At 38.9% G+C, this 15,332-nt stretch overlaps 1 protein-coding gene across 3 annotated transcripts in view; it reads right to left on the bottom strand.

The window, feature by feature from the left end:
• Positions 1–723: 723 nt before the first annotated feature.
• LOC108427497 (capping protein, Arp2/3 and myosin-I linker protein 3-like) overlaps positions 724–15,332 on the bottom strand; it is a 125,773-nt gene continuing 111,164 nt past the window's right edge. The window contains exons 36-40 of one of the 3 annotated variants that reach the window (XM_017697689.2): positions 13,670–13,782; positions 12,914–13,031; positions 9,390–9,461; positions 3,879–3,989; positions 724–1,840 (exon numbers count right to left, since the gene is read on the bottom strand). In XM_017697689.2, coding sequence (XP_017553178.2) covers positions 1,803–1,840; positions 3,879–3,989; positions 9,390–9,461; positions 12,914–13,031; positions 13,670–13,782 — 452 coding nt within the window. In that variant the 3' untranslated portion in view covers positions 724–1,802. Of the gene's footprint in view, positions 1,841–3,878; positions 3,990–9,389; positions 9,462–12,913; positions 13,032–13,669; positions 13,789–15,332 lie in introns of all 3 variants that reach the window. The other 2 variants (XM_037538226.1, XM_017697690.2) reach the window with 2 other exon arrangements.

Here is a 15,332-nt window from a genome sequence, read left to right on the forward strand (position 1 = left end):
ATGACGTTGGTTATTTCAAATGACTCATTTAGACAAGATACACGTTACTATGGCACATCAGTCTATTTCCGATGAGGTCGAGCCCAGAGAAGTTGGCAGCATTTCTGGACAGTGTTGACATATGGCTTCAGCTGTGCTTAGTGTAGTCTTAACCATTTGATGCAGCAACAAACAGTGATTATTGACAACAGTTTAATAAACTATTCGTGACACCACGCTATGATATCCACCACAGAAGAATATTGGTTTTTAGGTATTTCATGTACTACAGTGCTCTCTGATTCCCTGAATCTTTTGGTAATAGTAGATGGATGGATGGATGGATGGATGGATGGATGGATGGATAGACAGATAGATACTTTATTGATCCCGAAGGAAATTTAGCAATTGTTGCTAATTGTTGCTATAGTATGCACTATAGTGGGTGAAATAGCTAAAATCCTTGCAAGGCTATGGATGCATTTTTGGCAAAATTGTAAGCCTCAATCTATTCTTGCTCATAAAGGACTGGACCTTGCTCAGGTGCCTCATTTATACCAAAGCATCACCGCTTTTAAAAACGTTCCTAGTCTTAAATTGCCCCTGTCCCAGTGTTTTTGCAATGTGTTGTGGGTATCAGTTTTAGAGTGCATCTTTACAAAAATGATGCTGTTAAGACATTAAATATCTTGTTTTTTGTACTGCTTTTGTTTACATAGAGGTCAAAGTGGATATATAAATCACTCTTTTCTGTTTTTATTTGCATTTCACATACTGTGGTGGGTTTGTTTTAGGCTTATGCAGAAGATAAACGTGACAAGGATTATAAAAACGATAATGCAATAGAGCAAATTTAAAACAAATCTGATTTAAACAAAACCACTTTGAAAATCAGGCACTATTTCTTTATTCATCCATCATGATGAGCTCATATAAATCTTTTTCAAGGGAAACCTGACATAAAACAGTTACAAGCACAGCTGTGGGATTGAGACTTTTATTTTATATTTTTTAAGATGTAATTTTTTTTAAACTGGCCTTTAAACAAACATGTTTTGCCATCAATAAGAATTTCTACTGACACTCTCATACCTTTCTGAACATATTCTTTAATTCATATATATAATATCCTTGTCTTTTTTTCTACAAAATATAATACACATCAGCTCATGAAAGCAAAGACAGATAGAAATATCAACAACTAAATTTCAAGTCTCAAACATAGCAAAGGATTCAGAAAGCAGTTGTACATTTATCTGTGAGAGCAAACAATGCAATATCTAATGGTTTTTTGATAAACAAATACAAATATATTTCTCATTTGAACTGAACGCATAATGGTAAAAAAAACAAACTATAGAAAGGCTTAAATAATAATAATAATAATAATACTTCATTATTTTGGTGCTTGGCCCCATAGCAATAGCAAGAAAGTGAGTGATGAGTACTTTATAATAGAGTCAACATATAATTATTGAAAATGATCAATAATCTGTCAGTAACTATTGGCAACAGTTTTATTCATGACATCATCGTGAGACCGAGAGGGATGCGCATGGAACGAGAACGTGTGTGGGACCACATTCACGTTCGCCAATCTAAGTGCAACCGATTTCATAAATGCTATGATATTATCAGCCCCTGCAGCCTCGTTTCTTCATACCTCTTTATTTTTGTCATTTTTTACTGTCACTCGCGCAGCTTCACCCTCGCCTATCCCCTTCACTGGTGGATTTCTTTTTCTCACGTTTCTAAGTATGTTCTGTCGTCGTTGTCATGGCAACCCTCTGGTCAGCCTCTGGCAGGTGAGGTGTGCACAGTTGTCACAAGGGCTCACTGTTACCAGGCAGCAGCCCAATGTCTACAGAGAGAGAGAGAGAGAGAGAGAGAGAGAGAGAGAGAGAGAGAGAGAGAGAGAGAGAGAGAGAGGGGGACTTTTTAAATTTACAGTATGCATAAAATAGCAATCTTTACGTTTTCATATAATAATTTTTAATATTATATTAAGTATTAGGGTGTCCACATGAACTATTTCTTTGTATTGCTTCATTTACTTTTATGCATATCAAACACAAAACTATTTCATCATTATTATTCATATGGAATAGATATTAAATTACACAAAATAAATAATATTAGTCTATTAAAATAATAGTTAAACAAAAATGGTAGAAAATCTGATATATACACTGATCAGGCATAACATTATGCCCTTGTTTCTATGCTCATTGTCCATTTTATCAGCTCCACTCACTGTATAGCTGCACTTTGTAGTTCTACAGTTACAGACTGTAGTCCATCTGTTCCTCTGATACTTTATAGCCCCTTTTACCCTGTTCTTTAGTAATCAGGACCCCCATGGACCCTCACAGAGCAGGTACTACTTGGGTGGTGGATCATTCTCAGCGCTGCAGTAACACTGACGTGGTGGTGGTGTGTTAGAGTGTGTTGTGCTGGTACAAGTAGATCAGACACAGCAGTACTGCTAGAGTTTAAACACTGTGTCCACTCACTGTCCACTCTATTAGACACTCCTACCTTGTCAGTCTACCTTGTAGATGTAAAGTCAGAGACGACAGCTCATCTGCTGTTGCACGGTTTGTGTTGGTCATCCTCTAGTCCTTCATCTGTGGTCACAGGACGCTGCCCACAGGACACTGGTGGTTGAATCTTTTTGGTTGGTGGACTATTCTCAGTCCAGCAGTGACACTGAGGTGTTTAAAAACTCCAGCTGCACTGCTGTGTCTGATCCACTTGTACCAGCACAACACTCACTAACACATAGTACCTGTCTGTGAGGGTCCAAGGGGGTCCTGACCCCAGGGTAACAAGGTAAAAAAGGGGCAGTCATGGGTTGGAGGTTAGGGATCTGTCCCTGTGACCGGAAGGTTGCCGGTTCGATCCCCAGGGCTGACAGTCTATGACTGAGGTGTCCTTGAGCAAGACACCTAACCCCCAACTGCTCCCTGGGCACCGTGGATAGGGCTGCCCACCGCTCCGGGCAAGTGTGCTCACTGCCCCCTAGTGTGTGTGTGTGTTCACTAGTGTGTATGTGGTGTTTCACTTCACGGATGGGTTAAATGCGGAGGTGGAATTTCCCCGGTTGTGGGATCAAAAATGTATCACTTAACTTAAAAATGGACAATGAGCGTGGAAACAAGGAAGTGGTCATAATGCCTGATCGTGATTTGGAGGCTGTGATTTCAACCAAAGCATTTCTTGATAAGTACCAACTGAAAGAGTGCGCATAGTTTTACACATTTTGTTTCCTATTTTCCAATGTGTGTGTGTGTGTGTGTGTGTGTGTGTGTGTGTATACACATACACTGTAAAACAGAAAACAAAATATGCAAAACTATGGGGACTCTTTCAGTTGGTACTTATCAAGAAACGCTTTGGTTGAAATCACAGCTTCCAAATGTTCTTTAGACAGCTAACAGTGCTTTTATTCTCGGTTTTCCCACTTTTTCAGAAATAATAGACATTTTCATATAAATGTAATGCTTTAAAATAATAATTAATAAATAATGTTTATTTGCTTAATTATTTCGTATTTTGACACATTTGTAATCAAAACTGTTCATTATCTGGGAGATCTGTGGACATTATGGGTACAAATCCTGAGTTGCACATTTTTCACATTCCTAAATAATTTGTTTACTACTGTGGTGTGTGAATATTACTCTCACATCCCACATGGAACATTTTTAATTCATGAGAGGGGAGTGTGTTCAGTAAAAGTGTTTTCCTCTCCTCTGGTCACAGAGAGGAAACACAAAAATTAATGCGGCTCAAATGTAACTAATCCTGTGATGGATGCACAACTCATTAATGATGATAATCTGCAAGTGAAATATATTCATGTCATACACAGCCCCACACACTCAAACACACAGTACCAGGGTGGTCCAAGGATTGGTTTCTGTTTTGGGGGAGTCTAGGTTTTTTCACAGGGGGGTTGCGGGGGTTTGGGGGCTTCTCCAGGTTATTGGGACTGTCCCTGTCTGTGCCTGGGGTAAAAGGGGTACAAGACACAAGGACACAGTCAGGACAGACTTAACACACATACACACACATATCACACAAATATTACGATGATACAATGTGAGAACGATGCTCAAAATAAGTAATACATTGAATTTACGTCATTCAAATGTATTATTTTTAGATAAATAAAATACACTATAGGTCCAAAAAATTTGTAACTCATCCAGTGTTTTTCCTGCTTAAAGTTATTAATAAGAAGTGTGTCCATCCTGTGTGTCCCTCCTTTTTTTCCTGAGTATACAATCGCCCACATGTCCGGCTGGACACTGAAGGACGACCGACTGTCGAGCCCTCCTGCTACCCACTTCAGTCCAGCTGCCCATGCTCCAGCTACCTTGGACTAGCTGCTCACCTTACACTGATGTTTTCATAGACTCCTAGCTATTACTACTACGAATACTACTGCTATTAATATTAGTAGTATAATCACTTGTAGGTAGTTTGACCAGAGGAGGATGGGTCCCCCCTGGTGAGCCTGGTTTCTCCCAAGGTTTCTTCCTCAGTTCTGAGGGAGTTTTTCCTTGCCACTGTTGCCCCTGGCTTGCCTGCTGGGGGGGTTTTACATTCTTGTTAAAACTTTGTCTTTTCTGGAATTCTGTGAAGCTGCTTTGTGACAACATCCATTGTAAAAAGCGTTATACAAATAAATTTGATTTGATTTGATGAGCCTGTGCTGCAGTTCAAACACAGTCTTGCAGGACTCCAAACGGAGTGTTATGAGGCAAAAAAAGAAAAGCCTGCAAGATGACCAAAGAAACCCACAAATGTGAGTATTTTCACTGCTAAAAATTTCAGAATTTTTTCATAACAAGTATTAAAATTGATAGTCCTATGCTGACGTCTTGGTATCTAGCTAACTAAAACACCCATCCCACCTTAAAAAGTCCAGCAGTACAGACCTCTGAAGCGCCAGAATGTAACAGCTGCTCCATTTAAGGTGGGAAAAGAAAATTTGAACAAGAAGCTGGCGAATAGTTGACTTCAGCTTCATATCATTGAAGACTTAGAGGTGGGCAATAATAAATAATTATTGCATCCCCCCTCTTTAAAGGCATATGATGTCCTAAATGTAACTAAAGCCCAGCAGTGAAGTTGCTGAACTTTACCCTCCTCTGCTGTCACTGCAGGCTGGCAGGGTGACCTACACAGCACCTGTTAATGAAGTGATGCTGTTCTTTATTTGAGTCTCAGTCCATTTCAACCACTACCCATTGTAACTTGTTCTAAATGGCAAGGTGACACTCAAAAATAAGGGGCAGGGTTAAAAATAAGAAATGGGATTGGGCTTTGTGACTTTAGGCTCCTGTGTGGATGCTGTAGAGCATCCCGTTCTCTTGGCAATGCTTTTCTATGGAGATTATACAAGCTCTGTGTGCATAACTGATCGCTTGAGTAAAGGCTGGACCTTAAAGCCGGTGAATTCACTAATTAGAAGGGGTGTATGAACTACCACCACAGTTTCTACCAAAAGCAAACAAAAAACAAAATCAGATTAGAATTATGTGTAATGTATTTACATCATTCTGATACATCATTATAATATATTACAGTTAGTCATAAATCGCTTTTCATCACAAGTACTAATGGTGATGTAGAGGAAATAAAAGGCGGAGCCTCTATAAGGTACCTTAGTAAACATGACTGTCATTATAGTACACTACACTACGCTCAGGCTCATTACATGGAGAGCGTGGTGTGCGTGGGATTTAGCAAATTATGGAGTGTGAAAAAGGTGAGAATTAGTAGAGACGCTGTCCAAGGTACTGAACGCCAGTCCATGCATAAACCTATTTTATTACTCCATGTGGTGAACTGCGCACGCTGTCTCTCTTATTTCTTTTTCAGCTTTTAAAATGAGAAATGTTTTGTGACAATGAAGGCCAGCAGGCCAAACGTTTCGCCATTCCACCCTCTTCTCTGAAAAGCTTTTCACTGCTCAGTTCTGCCATTTCTCCTACCTTTCCTTCCTTTCTGCCCAATTCAATCACTGAGGTGTAAACAAAGTACAGAGGGGTCTGATGTGAGTTTGAGGGGCATTGTACAGACACTTACCAACTCAGAGTTCTTTACAATGGTGGTGACAGGAACCAGGGATACTATTCAAATTGTCTTGTGCACATACACGATTCTGCTGGGTTTTATATATGTAATATAACTGAAATGTTTTCTTTGGGTTTAATTACTCACTCTGCATGAGTGAATGAATAATAAAACACGCACTGAATGGATTAAAAAATAGGTTTCAGACCAAAACCTTCTCTCAAAACTATTGCAAAACAAGAACTAGACCGGAAAGGCCTTTTGGGGCACTGATAAGTCCATTGAATATGTGTCTCTCAGTGCCCGAATCATAAAATGGAATTCCAGAATGATTTTGAGGGCACTACAATCTACCACAGTGCACTCATAATACACTTCAGACATCTGGTTCCTATGACTACTGATGTAAATACCTCTGACTCAGCAAGTTTCTCTAGAATGTAGCATTTCACATCAAACCGTTCTGAATTATTCTGTTTATATCTGTATTATTAAGTCCTGCAGAAATTCCCTGTTTCAACTCAGGCTCCTTTTTGGTCTGCACATGTCTAAAGTCCGAGGGAAGACAATGTAAAATATTAGACATGTATATATGACACTAAAATTGAGTGTTATATTAAACATCCAGCCAAGTTTGAGTGAAAAAAAAAACAGGACAGAAATATTATGAAATATGACTTAAGACCTGTCTGAGTACTGCCTGGGTGTGACCTAATATTCTAATGAGCACACATGATTGACAGCCTTTAGTCTATGGTTCTCAGCCTGCTACACAGAGGAAGAACAAATAAAACAAGTAAAATGGGCTCTACATGAGCTCTGCATATTGTCGATGGCCAACGAAGACCATGTGTCACGATTTTTGTTGATTTTTAGTTTTCTACACCATTTCAACACAACAGCTGTCCTTTACATTGTATAAAAATTTCATGGTGAATGGAGTAATAGAAATGCTCTAAAATCACTTGTAACAAAATATCTTTACATTGACTTACATTGAAAGATAACAGTGTTTTTGCTCTCTCCTGTAAAGTTCATATTTTGGAGATACTTGTTTTTCATTGGACAGCGACAATATGCAGATGCCGCTATAGACTATCCCCACTGTATACAAGGCTCACTGAAAATATTATCCAGCTTTTATACGTTAGCATCTTCAAGAAGGTGAAGTTCGTATTCACTTTACTGCTGAATGTTCATCCAGGAAATGCTTGTAAGGTGAATGGATGTCCTTGCTAAGTCAGTTATGTTTGCTAGGTTAGTCTTCGCTTGGTTGTTAGCTTTCTTGTGGTTTCTCCAACTTGAGCAGAAAAAGGAGACTATGGGAGAATACATTTTTGTTAAAGCTGTGAGGGCAGTGCAACCCACATCAGCCTCATTGTCAGTGAGACTATCGCTTACGTATGCATTACCCAAGAGTACAAATCTCAATTCCAAACAGCTGGGGCAGAATGTATAATACTACTAAAAACAGAAAGCAGTAATTAGTAAATTAGATGCTTATTCAACATTTGATGTTTGCGACACATTCCAAAAACATTGTGACAGGAGCATGTGCCACATTACATTCATCTCTTATAGTCTTCAGCTGCACAACCTGGTGGGGCGTACATTGTCATATTTTGCACTCCAAAATGCGCCACACATTTTCAGTAGGTGACAGGTCTTTACTGCAGGTAGGCGTCTAGCACCTGCACTAGTCTAGATATAAGAACGTATTACTCAGCAATGCTGTTGTAAGACTTGCAGAACTTTTCTTGGTGTTGTCATGTTGAATTAAGCATAGACGTCACTGAAGAAGACGTTGTCTAGAAGGCAGCATATTGTTGTTGAGGAAGAAAACCTCACATAATTTGAAAACGCCTATTGCTCTTTATAGTGTGTGTAAATATCATTAAGAATGGACCAAAAATCTAGCCCAAAATGTCTGGTTCCTTTGACTCACATTAAAAGTAAAGTAGGTTTTTCTTTTTTCGTATGAAGTCATCATTTTGGAGATATAAGGTTTCTTCCGACAACAGCGATATGTTCCTCCAAAATATGTGCATGTCTTTCAGCATTAATGGTGCCTTCACTCATTGCAATTCACCCATGCCACAGGAACTAGGACATCTGACCAGGAGGCCCAAAATTTTACTGCACACTTCTATAAACTAAGAATAGCTCAACCAGTTTACATCGAAGTCCCTGTAGTTACTGAATAATACGCCTTAGTATAATAATAGTATAATAAGTCTGGGATTGTAAGTTAATTTGCATTTATGGATGCACTGACGAACAGTGTTTACTGACAATGGTTTGCCAAAATATTGCCAACCCCACTTAATGACATCTCTCCTAGAAGCATGCTGGTTTTTAATGCAGATCTGAGGGCTCTAAGGTCACAGGCATTCAGCTGTGGTTTTCAGCCATGCCCTTTACACAAAGAGAATTTTCTGGATTCCCTGAATCTTTTGATAATATTATGCACTGCAGAGGGTGAAATATCTAAAATCCTTGCAATTGCTTGCTGAGGAACAATGGGCCTCATTCATGAATCATTTTTAAGAAGAATTTTCTTTTTAAAACTCACAGGATTTTCACGAAGATTCTGACATTCACCATTGTTTTCTTATTTGGGATCTGTTCTTAGGTAACAAAAGAATCTACAAACAGTCAAGAGCACAAAGGAGCAAACAATTCTGCGGTTTAAGAACACATTATGATTCTGACGTAGACTTCTTCTTAGGACCTTTCTTAAGGACAAATTTAAGGAAGATGTTGGTGAATGAGGCTTAATGTTCTTAAACGTTTGGGTTCTTTGCTGATGCATCTTTTGGAAAAGTGGTGAGCCTCAACGTAACCTGCATCGGCTATTTAAGACATTTTTTGAACATTTCACAATTTCGCTAGTCTTAAATTGTCCCTGTCCCAACATCTTGTTGTAGTACAGTTTTAGGTCAAATTCAGGCCAAAGTAGATTTACAAATCACTGGTTTCCATTTTTAGTTGCATTTTACATATTGTCCCAACTTTTTAGGAGGTGAGCTTTGTATACTGTGTGCCTATAAGAGCAAGATTAACCTACCTAGAAAGAAAACACAAATTTAGGATCCCTAGGGCTTTAATCAAAAATGAACCCAAGCAGATGAGATGTGGCTTAATCAGAATGTGTCAGTGTAAAGATACAGCATCAGCATGCTCTACAGGTCTGCATACAGGTAGCAAAAGGACAAACATGGTTACACACACAAACAGACCATCAAACCGGACTGGAGAGTAACAGTGTCACGTCACATGAGACGTCACCATGTTTGTGTGTATCTGCCTGAACATAAGAATACCTGTGTCACAGGACAGAGCCTTCCTGTTACGCTGTGGTTTGACTGGAGCCTGAGGCCTCACACTCTCCTCACCTGCACACAATCCACATACACATATAACCAATTAACCAGAGCTTCATTACTTACAGCACAAATATGATGTGTAGAAGGTCTAAATGGGTAACAGAACATTTGACAAAAAATCGACAGCTCCCATTCTAAACTCTAACTGGTTGAGCCACAGATATGACTACACACATCAGCATACTTAAGTAATAATGTGGCAAGTTATGAAAAAACATTGCGCCAATCATGGAATAATCTTTGACTGTTATATGGCTTGGCATTGACTACTGTTAAGGAACTACACAGGCATCATTTTTAGGCAAGTAGCGTATCTTAAGATTCCCTTTACTCTTGAATAGAAAAAATGCTTTGAACAGATACAAATATTAAAACTGATGCTTAGCCCCTTTTCATAGTAGGGGAGGGGGACAAATTGATTCTTAGATGCATTGCGATGTGGATGTGAACCATTCTGAATCGATTCACAAACGTCAAAAAACAATTTTCTTGACAGAACGCAAAAGGCGGAACTTCGAAGTGCAGAACTGCAGTGCCAGGACGGCACGTAACAAAAACACAACTGAATGAGCGAGAAATTTGACCAGCACCGTCTGCATTAAAAGCCAGGTTAGGTCAGGAGTCGACAACCCAAAGGTTAAGAAGAGCCATTTTGTCCTTTCAACAAAAAAAATCAAACCACCTTGGGAGCCACAACATCTAATGTCCACTACGTCTCCATATGCGGTAACGTCCTAGTATAGGCTAAAAATATCAATGAAAACACAGACTTACTTTACTCTGCTTTAAGCTTTAGCTGTAGCCACTTTCCTCCCATCTCCGCCAGAACACCTTACCTCAAAAGTTGAATAGTGCTTGATAGTCTCTTGTTGCAGATTTAACATACCAGGAAACCAACTGCCGCTTAATGTTCACCTTAAATCTCTCTCTTTGCCTTTTCGTAGCTATTAGCCAGGAGAGACTGTGTTGCTATGTGACCTGCAGTCTTTTCAGTCGTTGAGAACCAGGGCTTTCGCGCTATGTTGCACACGACCCGTATCGAAGATATTTTACTGACACAGTGATCCCCAAAGTCTCTACAATGAGACCAAAACCGAAGTTATAAAATCACTAAAGAAAACGGGCAGGAAGGCTGTAACGTGCTATGTGCCGCTGCACCTTGTTTCACCATAACAGCGCATTTTATCACAGATAAGTGGCAGCAGTGTCTCGTGTACTCCAAACAAGAGCAGTGAATGAGCGCTTTCTAGTTCACTTGCCACATCAATTCCATTTGTTTTATTAATACAAGATATTGGAAGTAAATTCATTATGGATCATTACAAATACTTTGCTTTAAAAGTACCAAGTCCTCACATAGTGAGACAATAGAAATCCTGCATAGAAAAAAAGATGCATCAAGATGCCTCGATAATCATTTTATAATCGCATCACAGCCTCTGAATTGTAATCGAATTGAATCATGAGGTGCCTAGAGATTCCCAGCCCTATTTCATAGTAGCCATAAAATGCAATTTCAGGCTGTTTTGAAGGTAACCCTTAATATTTTAGTTAAATTAGATTTTTTTTTTTAATGTGCTTATGTGTAGAATTAAACTATTTTATATTAATAACAATATTGAACATGTCAATATCCATTCTGCCGGCAGTGTCATTGGGAGTCCTGTAGAAAGGTGTGCAATTATTAAGCCACTGCATTACATTCACTTTTCAATGTACTTAATAATAACATAAATATGCTTAGCAAATAACAAATAACTTTGCATTCATAGCAATTAACAAATATATATATTTTTAGCTTTCAAAATATTTAGTTGCCAGTACAGCCACTCTTCAACTTTCATAAGCCTGCCCTACACACAAGCTTTTAGTTTCTTTTTTCATAGCCAATTGTAGCTGAAGCTCCACCACATACTCCCAGATGCTGTTCAAAGATGTGTATGGCTTTCCCTCACTGTACATCTCATGCTCGAGAAGGGCCCACAAGTTCTCAATCAAGTTTAAGTCAGTCTTATTAATTTGTCATCTTTGAATCCTTAGGCAGTGGAGTACTTAGACATATGCAATCAAACACTGTCCTACATACATGTCATGGTCTTCTTGAACGCTGTGGACCTCTTCCTGTACCACTATATGAAGACTGTGTTTTCCAGAAACTAGTGATAGTTTTGAGAGTTGATTTTCAGTCCATCTGCAATGTTAAAAAGGTCCAGCTAGCTCACTGTTAATAATAGCTGCCCACACTATTATACCTCCCCAACCTTGCTGGCGCCTGGTTCCAGCCATGGGCCCAATCATCTGGACCATCAGGTGTTAATCTCATGTCACATTTGAAACTTAATGTATTTCTTGGACCAATCTCGACACTTGGGCTTGTGATTTTTATTAAATGGGGGTCATGTTATGGCCTTCCTGACGTTATGCCTGAAAAAACCCGACACCTTTGACTTCAAAAAGGTTTCATTTCTAGAAGATTGTGGCTCTGGAGGGTAAAGGATTTTACCAATTTTGACCCATTTCACCTGTAAAAATGCTGTGTTCTAGTTACACACATTACTTGAGATCATAGACATCTGTTTTGTATTGGTTTTAGAAATGTGTAACAATTTACTCTTTTCACAAATCTTTGGCAAGTTTTCAGATTTACAAATATACTGCAGTGTACTGTAAAGTTTTTCAGAAGTATCTCAAGAAAAGTTACAGTTAATAGGCTACGAAGGACCAACTGGGCAAACCAAGTTGCTACAGCACCATCCTGAGGCAGACCAGTGCTACAGCTGTAGTTAGTGAAGAATACCAAAGACAAGTGGGTGAAGCAACTAAATAGTGACTTTTCCTTGAATCTGTATTTGAGCATCTATTTTTCCCTAACAGACAGCAAGGCGTTTATGTTTAATACGTTTATTTTTAAGGACCCCAAAGGAATTCAATTTTGAAACATTCAGGGGGTCTAACAGGTTATCCCCTTAAATACCCAGGGCAAATTACACACTTCTAGAAACTAAGAATAGATCAGCCACTTTACATTGAAGTCCCTGTAGTTACTGAATAATAAGCCTTAGTATGTCATAAGCCTGGGATTTAAAGGGGTCAATTAGGGAGTCCAGAACCCGCCAGTCCAGAACCCGCCAGGACGCCCTAATTGCACCTTGCTAACTACTCTAGCTGCCTTTGCTAGAACCAAAAAACAGTGAAAACAGTGAAAACTTTCTCTGTTCTCAGTGTTACCTCAGCAAACCATGTTAGCTGTGTAAAAGACAAGTCAACATTATCTACTGCTGCAGCTTTTACCTCATAACTTCATACCTTGAGAATCATTAATTCCTTGTTAATGATTATAATAACTGTTAATGACATATCACATAAGTACCAAACGACTTCAAACTCAAACGTATTGATTATTATTGAAATCAGGGAATAAAGTGTAACATTCCCATTGGCCAATGACAAGAAGGACAGACCTTGTGTATGTGACCGCTCAGCCAATCCCAATGGAGGCTTTGTGGAGGCCGGCGGCACAAGGGGCAGAATCTTCCTCTCTGATTCAGTGGGGGACAGCACGTATGAGGCAGTCTTTGGCTGTGAGTACAAACACAAAGAATATAATCACAAATTACCTCCAGTTAGCTGCATCAAAAGTCTTCTAAGTAGGAAATCTCAAGAAAACTCTCAGCACAACTACAAAGAAAAACAGGGCTGCAACTATTGAATACTGTCACTTTTGGAAGAAGATTTTGGAGGAAAACAAGCATTCTCAAATATAAAAATATTTGAGAAGAACAAAATCTATTTTTTCTTTTTGTTCTTATATTACTTTCATTTTTTGCATTGGGTTGCACTGAAATGCTAAATCAGGTATCCTTCCCAATCTGGCAACCCTGAAGAGACTACTCTGTTCGACAGCAGTGAGTGGCGTACTGCAGGAGAGCAGAGAAAAACTGTCTTTTTTAACTATTATCTTAAAAATAACAACTTTCTAGCCAACTCTAATCAGTGAACAGGGGAATAATGAAGGTTCTGAAGCCCCTAAATACTGTTTTTTACTGGAGCTCGCACTGAACTCAGCCACACCTGCTGTTTTGCAAATGGCTTTTCTGTTATCAAATGTTCTAATTATCCAATTTAGCCAATATTTGTTGCCGACCCTGATGAGAAACAAGCAAACATTAAACACATTAAACACACAAGCAAGTCTGCTCACATACACACACTTCTACCTTTGCTGGGATTGGAGGGGGTTGTCCCTCTGTTTCTCTTGCTCTCTCTGTCCCTCCATCTCTGTCTTTCTTTTCCACTCTGCTCCCATCTCTCTCTCCTCCAACTTCATCTTCTGTACCTTAAGAACGGATAATATTAAAAACAAAAGAGCAATGACGACATTCTAACACAGATGATCTGCAAAAAGTTAGTGTACTATCTGAACAACATCTAAAAGAAAATTCCAATGACTTTTATGTTATGTACAAATCCAATTCCATAAATGTTGGGACAGTAGATAAAATCCAAATGAAAGGATATTTGCAGGGATATATAAATATACTTTACCTGTATTTGAACGAAAACAGTACAAAGACAAGATATTTAATGTTTTATCTTGCCAATTGAAGATAACTATTAAAACTAGGATTAGGTGATGCAATCATACTTGGATACAAAAGGAGGATCCAGTAATGGCCAGGACCTTTATCAGCAAGGATGGCAATGGTTAAAAAAATAATGTTCCTCAGCCAAGGATTGCATGGATTTTAGGTATTTCACCCTCAATAGTGCATAATAGTTCGGGAAATTCCGATAAATCTCTTTGTGTAAAGGAAAAGGTGAAAAACTGCAAATGAATGCAGTACTGCATTAAAAACCAGCATGATTAAGAGATGGATATCATCACATGGACGTGATAACACCTTGAGGAACTGCCAATAACCACAATCTGTCATTACATCCAAAAATGAATGTGCTATGCACAGTGGAAGCCATATCTCAACAGCATCCAGAAATGCCTACTGCCTAACTTCTTTGGGCTTGAGATGATCTGAAATGGACTCATTTGATGTAAAAATGTGCTGTGAGGTCTGATGAGTCATACTTTGAGATTATTTATAGAAATTATAGAAAAGCTGTGTTCTCCAGGCCAAAGAAGAAAATGAACATCCAGATTGTTACCAGCATAAAGTTCAAAAGCCAGGATCTGTCATGGTATTGCGATGTATTAGAGGGTAACTTGCTACATTCTGCATGTGTAACAGCATGACTGCATTATCAAAGAGTAGGGGTGCTAAACTGCCCTGCCTTCCAGAACTGTCTCCCACTGGAAACATTTCTTATTAAGCTCAAAATACGATAACAAAGGCCCTGTATGGTTGTAGAGCAGAAGTTTTAAAATAAGCAGATATTATACAGTATCTCACAAAAGTGAGTACACGCCTCACATTTCTGCAAATATTTTATTATATATTTTCTTGGGACAACACTATAGAAATGAAATTTGGATATAACTTAAAGTAGTCAGTTTACAGCTTCTATAGCAGTATAGATTTACTCTCCTCTCAAGACACAGCCATTATTGCCTAAATAACTGGCAACACAAGTGAGTACACCTCACAGTGAACATGTCCAAATTGTACTCAAAGTGTCATTTTGTGTGACTACCATTATTATCTAGCTCTGCCTTAATCCTCTTGGGCATTCACCAGAGCTGCACAGGATGCTACTGGAATCATCTTCCACTTCTCCATGATGACATCACAGAGCTGGTGGATGTTAGACACCATGCGCTCCTCCTGCTTCCACTTGAGGATGCCCAATAGGTGCTCAATTGGGTTTAGGTCTGGAGAAATAATTGACCAGTCCATCACCTTTACCTTCAGCAAGGCAGTTGTCATC

Source organism: Pygocentrus nattereri, chromosome 4, assembly GCF_015220715.1.
Source record: "Pygocentrus nattereri isolate fPygNat1 chromosome 4, fPygNat1.pri, whole genome shotgun sequence".
Taxonomy (NCBI): Eukaryota; Metazoa; Chordata; class Actinopteri; order Characiformes; family Serrasalmidae; genus Pygocentrus; species Pygocentrus nattereri.